The sequence below is a fragment of the Pelophylax lessonae genome (genome assembly GCF_965119305.1).
Source record: "Pelophylax lessonae genome assembly, chromosome: 10".
Lineage (NCBI taxonomy): Eukaryota > Metazoa > Chordata > Amphibia > Anura > Ranidae > Pelophylax > Pelophylax lessonae.
In genome coordinates, this window is record NC_138777.1 from 160803582 (window position 1) to 160815753 (window position 12172).

General features: G+C 40.3%; 1 protein-coding gene across 1 annotated transcript in view; it reads right to left on the reverse strand.

Annotated features, from left to right (window-relative positions):
* The window catches only part of RIN1 (Ras and Rab interactor 1), a 52986-nt gene that overhangs the window by 15883 nt on the left and 24931 nt on the right, over positions 1-12172 (reverse strand). The window contains exon 5 of the mRNA XM_082270542.1: positions 5082-5154. Coding sequence (XP_082126668.1) covers positions 5082-5154 — 73 coding nt within the window. The remainder of the gene's footprint in view (positions 1-5081; positions 5155-12172) is intronic.

The following is a 12172-nucleotide window of genomic DNA, read 5'->3' on the forward strand; positions in this document are numbered from 1 at the left end:
GCTTGTATAACAGTGTAATTTGCTGTCCACTCAAAGTAACTCAACACACAGACAATAATGTCTAAACCGCTGGCAACCAAAGTGAGTACACTTTTGTTTTTGCTACACACAAATGAAAGTGAAAATGTCCAAATTGGGCCAAAAGTGTCATTATTTTGTGTGGCCACCATTATTTTCCAGCACTGCCTTAACCATCTTTGGCATGAAGTTCACCAGAGCTTCACAGGTTGCCACTGAAGTCCTCTTCCACTCCTCCATTATGACATCACCTTGTGCTCCTCCACCTTCTGTTTGAGGATGCCCCACAGATGCTCAATAGGGTTTAGGTCTGGAGACATGCTTGGCCAATCCATCACCTTTAACCTCAGCTTCTTTAGCAAGGCGGTGGTCATTTTGGAGGTGTGTTTGGGGTCATTATCATGTTGAAATACTGTCCTGCGGCCCAGTCTCCGAAGGGAGGGGATCATGCTCTGCATCAGTATGTCATAGTACATGTAGGCATTCATGGTTCCCTCAATGAACTGTAGCTCCCCAGTGCCAGCAGCACTCATGCAGCCCCAGACCATGACACTTCCACAGAGCAGCAGCAACTTTTCTGGCTCTGAGGAAGGGGGCTCGCCCCTGAAACGCGTCAGCCCAGCCACAGCAGCCCCATGCGGCACACTGCATGCCATTCAGCTTCGTGTGGGACCTTGGCTACCTTGGAGAATTTATGTACAATATGTTGATGTGTGTACATTCACACCTGCTTTGTGAGTATATTGCATACTTTTTAATATTTTAATAAATGGTTTTAGTGGTAATGCACTAGGTCGGTGCTCCCCTTTTCTTTTGTCTTTTTCCCATGACACTTCCACCACCGTACTTCACTGTAGGCAAGACACACTTGTCTTTGTACTCCTCACATGGTTGCTGCCACGCACAGTTGACACCATCTGAACCAAATAAGTTTATCTTGCCTCATCAGACCACAGGTCATGGTTCCAGTAATCCATGTCCTTAGTCTGCTTGTCTTCAGCAAACTGTTTGCAGGCTTTCTTATGCATCATCTTTAGAAGAGACTTCCTTCTGGGACAACAGCCATGCAGACCACTTTGATGCAGTGTGCGGCGTATGGTCTGAGCACTGACAGGCTGACCCCCCCACCCCTTCAGCCTCTGCAGCAATGCTGTCAGCATTCATACGTCTATTTCCCAAAGACAACCCCTGGATATGACGCTGAGCACGTGCACTCAACTTCTTTGGTCGACCATGGCAAAGCCTGTTCTGAGTGGAACCTGTCCTGTTAAACCGCTGTATGGTCTTGACCACCGTGCTGCAAGCTCAGTTTCAGGGTCTTGAGAATCTTTTTATAGTCTAGGCCATCTTAAGGTAGAGCAACCATTCTTTTTTTCAGATCTTCAGAGAGTTCTTTGCCATAAAGTGCCATGTTGAACTTCCAGTGACCAACATGAGATAGTGAGAGCGATAACACCAAATTTAACGCACCTGCTCCCCATTCACACCAGAGACCTTGTAACACTAGCGAGTCACATGACACGGGGAAGGGAAAATGGCTAATTGGGCCCAATTTGGACAATTTCACTTAAGGGTGTACTCACTTTTGTTGCCAGCAGTTTAGACATTAATGGCTGTGTGTTGAGTTATTTTGAGGGGAAAGCAAATTTACACTGTTATACAAGCTGTACGCTCACTGCTTTACATTGTAACAAAGTGTAATTTCTTCAGTGTTGTCACATGGTTGATCCTGCCTGTTCTAGTGTTCCCTGCTGTAATCTGACCACGCTTATCATTAATGCTGATTGATGATAGCGTGGTCAGTTTACTTGCCTCTGTCACCCTGCTCTCCCCTCAGCATCTCTGCATCTCCCCCTCCCTTCTTGCCTGTCATTCCCGTAGTCTGTGCTCTGAGATGATCTTCTCTCCCCTCTCGTATCTATTCCCTTGTGGCTGTATAGTAACATACATTAATTACTTGTCTCCCTTCTGTTTTAGGAACATATTACGTACAGTGTGTGACCTTTTTTTTAAATTATGAAGCTAAATAGCTTCTTTGCCTAGCTCTGCTGTGTGGTCACCAGACTTGTATAAAGTACTCAAAATTTCTACTTGAGTAAAAGTACAAGTGCTTGATCAAAAAGTGACTTGAGTAGAAGTGGAAGTGCTCGCAGAAAAAGTTACTTAAGTAGAAGTACTAAAGTATTCAACATTTTTTTTACTTAAGTATTGCAAATAGTTTTTTCAAAAAATTTGCTACTTAAGTACTAAAAGTAAAAAGTACCAGTAGTTTTGAAAAAAAATTTCTACTCAAGTACTGAAAGTAGAAGTACAAGTACTGTGTTATGTAGTTATTAAAGAAAGAAGTCAAAAGTTTGAACATCATATTGTTTTTTATTATTTTAAATGATTTATTCAAATGATTAACCTGTGTTTGTTAGTAGTTTCTTGATGCACTTTAAGCGCTGTAGCACCATTTATTTGTTTGTTTCATATTTTCTTTTTATTGGAAAGATTTGGTATAGCAGCTTTTATTATACACAGCCTTTATTTTCGTATGCGCTGATTTACAAATGACATTATACACATTTTTTTGAGCTTTATGCAACCTGCCATCTACTGTTCTGGCAGTGGTAATCTTTTTAAAAGTAACGAGTAACTATGCAGGACAAAAAAAAAATACTTGAGTAGAAGTATCGAAATCATCGAAAAAATGTAGTGAAGTAAAAGTAGAAGTAGGAGAAAAAAATTCTACTCCAGGAAAGTACAGATACCGCATTTCGGTACTTAAGTACAGTACTTAAGTACAGTACTTAAGTAGTTCTACTTCGTTACTATACATCTCTGGTGGTCACATGTCCTCCCTCTGCTGGCTTGCTTATATCAGAGGGAAATCTCAGCTCCCCCCCCTCTACATTTTTTGGATCAAGAAGGAGAGAGGTCACAGGACCATACAGCAGCACTGGGCAAAGAAGGTATTTGGCTTCATCATTTTTAAAAACACACACACTGTACTTTATATTTTCCTAAAACAGAGGGGATACAAGTAGTTTATATATGTGACTTTATTACCACTTTAACCGCAGGCCCAAAATGGAACCTACAATATGTTGGGAACTCCATAATTAATCAAGAGGCTGATCGCATAACTTTGAAAGGTCATGGGCTCTCCTATCTGTTTTTATATATTTTTGAACTTTTTATGGAATTTACTAAAACTGGAGCAGGCAGAATCTTGAGCAGCTGTTCATATTAACCAATCAACTTTAAGCTTCAGCTTGTTCAGTTAAGCTTTGAAAATAAATATAGAAGCCGGTTGGTTGCCATTTGCTCCAGTCCTAGTAAATTCCCCTCATTCAATTTAAAAGCACTTTGCTAGGTTTGGAAACCAGAAGCTAGCAGAGCACTTTAAGGTCATATCACTGGTTTATAAATCAAACGTTAATGTCACAAACATTTAAAGTTTCCTTTTAGTAAATCAGAACTTTAAAAATGTGTGGAACCACCATTATAGAGGAAGTGGCCATAAATACATGAGCTGTAATAAGGTTAGAATTGCTCTCAGCAAATCTTCTTAATTTAATCATCCCTACTCTGGAGTTTCCATACTCCACCCCCATAATCTTACTGCTGGGTTTACCAAGAAGTAACCAGTGGTAGCCAAAAAAAGGAAAAAATCAGAAGCCACCTACTTTATGTACTAGTCCTGAAGTGCTTCATGGTAAATATAGCCCTGATTCTGAACAAACAATAAGGTTCCTTTACTTTGCCAAACATAGGCAGAGTTTCTGATTATCAGAGTAAAGACTACAGTCCAAACCTGAAGAGAACTTAAAGTATAACTAAAGACCATTTTTTCATTTTGTATAGAGTAGGGAGGATTATAACTCTTTACAGTTTTTTTTTTTTTTACCATCTGTGACCCACCGGGGAGATTTCTCTTCACTTTTTGTCCCATAGCCAAAACAGAATGTAAGAGCGAATCCCTTCAAAGTGAGGGGAACCCCCGTTTGGGATTTTTTTTTCACTTTTAGTGATAATAGTAAATAGGTTAATTGGTTCCTGTCTAAATTGGCCCTAGTATGTATGGATGTGAGTAAGGGACCTTAGATTGTAAGCTCCTTGAGAGCAGGAAGTGATGTTAATGTACAATATAGATGTAAAGCTCTGCGTGAATTGTCTGTCCTATATGAATACTTGTTATAAATAATAAATAAATAACAAGACCAATAGAGAGGGTTAATCCCTAATGGGCGCACAAACATCAATTATACCCTGACAGGGGTTCTAATCCCTCTTCACTCTATCCAAATAAAAAATGATACATCATACTACATATGTCAAAGTAAAATTTAAAATAAACATATTTATTACATCCTTGATTTGCATAACATTTTCTTGTTTTTCCTTTATACATGCTGCAAGTACTATAAGGCCCCGTTCACATAGGGGCGATCCGACTTCCCCAGGCGACCTCGGAGCGGCCGCCACGGACTTCATAACATTGAAGTCTATGGCGGTCGCCTCCGGGTCGCCCCAAAGAAGCTCCGGACCCTTTTTCTAAGTCAGAGCGACTTGTGTCGCTCCTATTAGAACGGGTCCGCAGCTTCCCTATGGAAGGCGACCTACGGCGACCTGTGAGGCGACCAGGTCGCCTCACAGGTCGCCTTAATGTGAACGGGGACTTAAATAATGGTTGATGTGTCTGAAATATAGTGTGCTCCTACCTTCCCGTTTTACATGACAACAGAGTGTATTTTGGGCTCTGAATTCCAAAGCATATGTTGTCAGCCCTGCCTACATTACTTCTGATGCTTAAAAAAAAAATGTAGACCTCTCCTAATCACCCGCAATCATCCCATTACCACTCCTTGTGTACAGGTAGAGAACATAGGAAGGGATCAATTCAGTTCACAAGATTTCTGACAACATAGAAAATGCACTTATAAAAAAGATATAACAAAACACTTTCAATGGTATCATCAGCAGACCAAAAGTGAGCAAAGAAGATAAGTTCATTAGGGTTTACATATAGTTTAACTAACTCACTACTACCATAAAGGGAGCAATTATGTTACAATTACCTTTCAGAACTGTAGTAAGATATAAGTCGGATAAGATCTGGAAAGGTAAGCGTTGAATGTTCCAGAGAGAGACCTGCAACGTACAGAAAAAAAATCCACAGTCATCAAGCCAGTACAGATCAGGAGAGAGGTCAGAGTTTAGAACAAGCACCTAGTTATATAAAATTCAGTAGAGCAAAGACATACCATACCTATAATTAAATGACATAGGTTAAAGAAGGAGATTAGTGGGCCTGACTTGGTCCTTGAACTGATAATCTACTTCTTCAGTGATCAGAAAAGGCCAAAGTTCAATACAGGAACAATCTTTAAAGGACTCCGATAAGCAAGATTTGCTTCTGCACTGGTATCTTGCGATGAATGAACAGATTCACATGGTTTAAGGTTCAGTATGGACTGAGCAGTTTTAAAGAGGATCTTCACCTTAGGAGCAAAAATTAAAAGTCAGCAGCTACAAATACTGTACCTGCTGACTTTTAATAAAAGGAAACTTACCTGTCCAAGGATCCAGCGCTGTCCTCACCTGAGCCAGTTCTTCTGGGTGAAGTTCTGCTTGAAGTATAACTATAACTAATGTTCACATATGGTTGACAGTTTGCTTCAAACTTTGTTGATCCGCCATTTTTATTTTGTGGTTTGTTGAGCTTTTCATAAATGCCTCTCAACCTTTCCTTTACTTTCTTGCCCTTATACAGTCTGTTAGGATGGGTTGTGTTATCAGGAAAAAAAATACAATTAAAAGCATTGTGTGTTCACCATTTTCTGGGAGCACATAAAAAGATCCAGCCTTTTCAAATGAACTAAAGATTTTCATGACCCCCCGACCCAGGAAATGAATGACATCAGCTATCTGAATCAAACAGTCTCATAGGTTGGGTTACATAAACTCATGGCTCTCAGCCCTCCCTCATTGTGAGGGACTGTCCCTCTTTACCCCCTCATTTGTCTCTCTTCTTGGTCTATGGCAGTGGTCTCCAAACTGCACTCCTTTGCTTGCCTTTATCTGCCCCTTTAAGGACTATTACTCTCACTGATGAAAGGCACTAATTCTACCACTGATACCAACAATAGGGCACTATTCCTCCCCCTGATGCCAGTGAGGGAGAACTGTCCCTCCAACTGATACCAATAACGGGGAACTATTTGGCCTCCTACTGACCATAGGCTCTATGTATTTTTTTTACTTCAATTGACCACTAAGCCAGAAACATTGTTCCTCCCACTGATGCTGGGGCATTTTCTACTCTCACTGGCCACAATCCAGCCCCCCTAAAGTTTGAAGGACAGTAAACTGGCCCTTTGTTTAAAAAGTTTGAAGTCCCCTGGTCTAGAGGTTCAGACCTCATTAAACAATATATCACTTGTACAAGTAGTAAGAACTAGTGGGACATGTGTGTGTACTCCCTCTCTCTCTTATATATATATATATATATATATATATATATATATATACATATACAGAGTATACAGTGCATCCGGAAATTATTCACATGTTCACAGCGCTTCACTTTGTTATTTTACCGAACTATATCAAAATGGATTCAATTCATAATTTTCTTAGAAATTCTGCAAACAATACCCCATACGGACAACGTGAAAGAAGTTTGTTTGCAATCTTGCAAATTTCTTACAAAATAAAAATGAAGAAATCACATGTACATAAGTATTCACAGCCTTTGCCATGACACTCGAAATTAAGTTCAGGTGCATCCCGTTTCCACTGATGATCCTTAAGATGTTTCTACAGCTTGATTCAAGTCCACCAGTGGTTAATTCAGCTGACTGGATATGATTTGGGACAGTACACACCTGTCTATATAGGGTCCCACCGTTAACAGTGTTTTTTTTAGTGGCAGGAACTGGAAGACTAGTCAGGATCGAAGGAAAGATGAATGCAGCAATATACAGAGACATCCTTGATGAAAACCTGCTCCATAGCGTCTGGACCTCAGACTGGGGCAAAGGTTCATCTTCCAATGGGACAATGACCCTAATAACACAGCCAAGATAAGAAAGGAGTGGTTATGGGACAACTCTGTGAATGTCCTTGAGTGGCCCAGCCAGAGTTCAGACTTGAATCTGATTGAACATCGCTGGAGAGATCTGAAAATGGCTGTGCACCATCGGTCCTCATCCAACCTGATGGAGCTTGAGAGGTCTTGCAAAGAAGAATGGGAGAAACTGCCCGCAAATAGGTATGCCAAGCTTGTAGCATTGTACTCAAAAAGACTTGAGGCTGTAATTGGTGCTAAAGGCGCTTCAACAAAGTACTGAGGAAAGGCTGTCAATACTTATGTACATGGGATTTTTTTTCCTTTTTTATTTTTAATAAATTTGCAAATATTTCAAACAAACTTCTCTCACATTGTCATTATGGGGTATTGTTTGTAGAATTTTGAGGAAAATAATGAATTTAATCAATTTTGGAATAAGTCTGTAACATAACAAAATGTGGAAAAATGTAAGCACTGTGAATACTTTCCATATGCACTGAAATATATATATATATATACATACTGTATATACATCAAACAAGTAGTCGAGCTGTACGTCTCTCTATGTAGGATGCAGGCAACTGACAGGCATCAAACTGTCACACAAACATATCAATTCAGGAAAGTCACAACATTCCAAAACATCTTTCTCAGTATGTTGAATTGATTAACCATTGTGCAAATGCCTGGAATACATTCAAAATAATGAGCAAAACATTTTAGAATGTGGTAACTTTCCTGTCCTGGATTGATATATATATATATATATATATATATATATATACACACACACACACACACACACACACTATATTACCAAAAGTATTGGGACACCTGCCTTTACACGCACATGAAATTTAATGGCATTCCAGTCTCAGTCCGTAGGGTTTAATATTGAGTTGGCCTACCCTTTGCAGCTATAACAGCTTCAACTCTTCTGGGAAGGCTGTCCACAAGGTTTAGGAGTGTGTCTATGGGAATGTTTTACCATTCTTCCAGAAGCGCATTTGTAAGGTCAGGCACTGATGTTTGACAAGAAGACCTGGTTCCCAGCCTGCGCTCTAATTCATCCCAAAGGTGTTCTATTGGGTTTAGGTCAGGACTCTGTGCAGGCCAGTCAAGTTCCTCCACCCCAAACTCGCTCGTCCATGTCTTTATGGACCTTGCTTTGTGCACTGGTCCTAATCATTTGGTGGAGGGGGAATTATGGTGTGGGGTTGTCTTTCAGGGGTTGGGTTTGGCCTTTTAGTTCCAGTGAAGTGAACGCTTAAGGTATCAGCATACAGTACTGTGCAAAAAATTTACTGTGCAAATGATGAACCCTGAGTGACGCTTAAACCTTTTAACACCATGACAGAGAATTGTACTGTCACAATATATACATACTTTTCATTGCCTGTAACCAAGACAATAACGTAATTATCCTGCATTGAAATGTGAATTATTTGCCCTTTCTTCTTTGGTAGCCTAAACTAAAGTTTTCCCAAGAAGAATACACTGTACATATTTAAATTGTGCAAAATGAAATGTTTCCAAAGCATTTTAATATTCCAATATTGGTAGTTTGTTCCAGTAAAATGCAGTGTAGCTATGTCACCAGAAGGTGGCAGAAGCGTATTATCACTTACAATTAGAGGCAACACCAAGGTAATTGAAGGCCCTGTTTACACATGAGGGTTTTTCAGCTTGTAAAACGCTCTTAAAAATGCCCAACAAGCAATATCCAATTAATTTCAATGGCCCCTATTCACATTTTTGCCACCTGAAGCTCAGAAAAGTAAGTGGGCTTCTTTTTTGGCAGATTACAAGCGTTGTTGTTAGATGTCAATGCCTGACTCCAAACACTTGCCAAAACGCCTGGAACCTGAACCTGCAATCTCAGTCTGTGTCACAGAACCCCCCCCCCCCCTTAACCCCTTGATCACCATCAGTGTTAACCCCTTTCCTGACAGTGTCATTATTACAGTGCATATTTTTAGCACTGATTACTGGTACCCCCAAAAGTGTCAAAAATGTCAGTTAGGGGTCCGATCTGTCCGCCGCAATGTCACAGCCCCGCAAAAAATTGCAGATCGCTGCCATTACTAGTAAAAAAAAAAACAGTAAATATTACATATATCTTTCCCGTAGTTAGTAAACGCGATAACTTTTGCGCAAACCAATCAAAATACACTTATTGCAATTTTTTTACCAAAAATATGTAGCAGAAAACAAATTGGCCTAAAATGTTAAAAAAAATTAGATTTTTAATTTTTTTGGCAATGTTATTTATTTTTCAAAATTATTCTTCATAATTGTCGTTTTTTTTTGTTTATAGCGCAAAAATTCGAAATCGCACAGGTGATCAAATAGCCCCAAAAGAAAGCCCTATTTATGGGGAAAAAAAGAACATAAATTTCGTTTGGGTACAGCGTCACGCAACTGCGCAATTTTCTGTTAAAGTAACACAGTGCCGAATCGCAAAATATGGCCTGGTCAGGAAGGGGGTAAAATCGCTCATTGAGAATTTTTTTGTCAAAGACATATAGCTAAATATATTTTGGCCTAAATATATGACAAAAATTGAATTTATTTAATGTTTTTTAACAGTCAAAGTAGAAAATGTCTATTTTTCTCAAAATTTTCACACTTTTTTATTAATATCGCAGAAAATAAAAAGCGCAGAGGTGATCAAATACCACCAAAAGAAAGCTCTGTTTGTGGGAAAAAAAGGACATACATTTTGTTTGGGTACAGCATTGCATGACCACGCAATTGTCAGTTAAAGTCACGCAGTGCCATGTTGAAAAAAGTGGCCTGGTCATTGAGCAGCAAAATCTTCCGGGGGTAAAGTGGTTAAATGCACCTTGAAGATTTTGAGGCCACATGGAAAAAGGTGTTATGGTCAGATGAGACTAAAATGTAATTATTTGGCCTCAACACCAAATGATATGTCTGGCGGAAATCCAATACAGCTCACCATCTAAATGACACCATTCCTACAGTAAAGCATAGAGGGGTAATATCCTGTTATGGGGGTGTTTCTCTGCAGCAGGGACTAGAGCACTTGTCAGGATAGAAGGAAAGTGGATGGGGCAAAATATCTTTAGTTTCTTCAAAAAAATCAGCTCCCTTCTGCCAGAAAGTTGTCAGTGAGAAGAAGGTTTACCTTCCAACATGACAATGACCCAAAGCACACAGCACAAATGACCACACAGTGGTTGAAGGAGTAAAAGGTGAATGTCCTTGCATGGCCTAGTCAGAGCTCAGACTTAAACCCCATTGTAAATCTGTGGAATAACTTGAAGACTGCAGTCTACAAACGGTCACCGTCAAATTTAACTGAACTTGAGCAGTTCTGCAAAGAAGAGTGGACAAATATTGCAAAGCCTAGATGTGTAAAGTTAGTAGAGACATATCTCAACAGACTAAAGGCTGTAATTAAAGCAAAGGGTTGTAATGTTCCGGTACCTTTGGTACCCTAAATTACACTTTCCACAAGTGTATGCGCCCTACCATTTACTTTTGGAAAGGTGCGCATACACCTTTAAGACTGGAGCTGTCATCACTCAGCGCCGGACTAGATGGCTATTTAAGGCGTCGGTTCTCACTCACATGTGTTCGTTCAAACACCCTTATCTGGATACTAACCTTGCTTGAAGCTTCCATGCTTGCAAGCTTACTTCGCTGACGGAACCTCGCTGCGCTGATCCCTGTATCCCGCTACTGGATCATCCGCCTCTCCTGAACCACCCTTCGGCTGTATCGCTAATAGTGCTAAGTACCCCGCAGGGGAATTCTCTATAAACTTATACTAAGCTTACACTATCTAGCTCTGCATAGTAGAGACTGTTTATCACATCTGCATAAACTAGATTGCTAGCTCTTGAGACTACTGCTACTTTTCTGCACTGGGTTGATCTCTTTTGTATGTCCACCTGCTATTCTATCATCTGCTATCATACAACATTGCTAAACCTTCCTGCATCCATCTGCTACTGTCTCACCTTCAAGTGTCTATCACCTACCACCTCCACTCAACCTATCCCTCAACCTTCATCATTGTGTTACCACATATATAAAGTCACTCTAGGAACCAGCTTGCTAATTGTGTGTATTTACTGGCTGAAATAAGACCTTCCACACATGATGAGTCATTGAGGTTGGGAATGGTATCTCAGCATATCTCTTACATGACTACTGACGTGGAACTATTTCTGCAGCTGAAAATCCACACCATATAAAAACGCAGGAGCGTTACAGATTGAACGAACCCAAAAAATGGATTCAGCAGAAATAACTACTCAGGTGACACAATTAAAACAGCAAGTATCTGCGTTAATACACGCACTTGCTGAATTAAAAGAAGACAATCAGGCTCTGTCGCAGCAGGTAATTAGACTGACACAACTTACCTCTGCTCAGTCCCCTGAACCCAAGATAAATCCCCCTTTGGTATTTACAGGCGATCGCAAAAAATTTCGCGAATTTAAAAACGCATGTGAGTTACTTTTTTTGCTAAAACCTCGTACCTACCTTACTGATCACATTAAGGTTTGTACTATTATTTCTTACCTATCAAGCGATCCTCGAGCCTGGGCAGATTCTCTTTTTGAGAAAAACGACCAGCTTCTCAACTCCTATGCCTTGTTCCTGGCAGAGCTCACTAGCCTATATGATGACCCCAATAGGCAGAGTACTGCTGATCTTCAGTTAAGATCCTTGAAACAAGGAAGCAGGCCTGTAGAAGACTTTGTCGCAGAGTTCAAGAGATGGACCCTTGATTCCGAATGGAATGATGCATCTCTGAAAACCCAATTTAGGCTTGGCCTATCAGAAGCCGTTAAGGACGAGCTCGCCCGAGCGGATCTGCCAAAAACCCTGGATGCATTAATACAACTCAGTATTACCATAGATAGAAGACTACGAGAAAGAAAGGCTGAAAAGATGGGAATGCCATTATCCGTTTCCTCTCGGAGTCTGGCCGTTCCTATGGAGGTAGGAACCATACGCCCACCGCTATCAACTATGGAAAAAGCCAAAAGACGAAATGAAAATCTCTGCTTGTACTGTGCATCCCCGGATCACAAGATAAACGTCTGCCCCCTAGTCAACAAA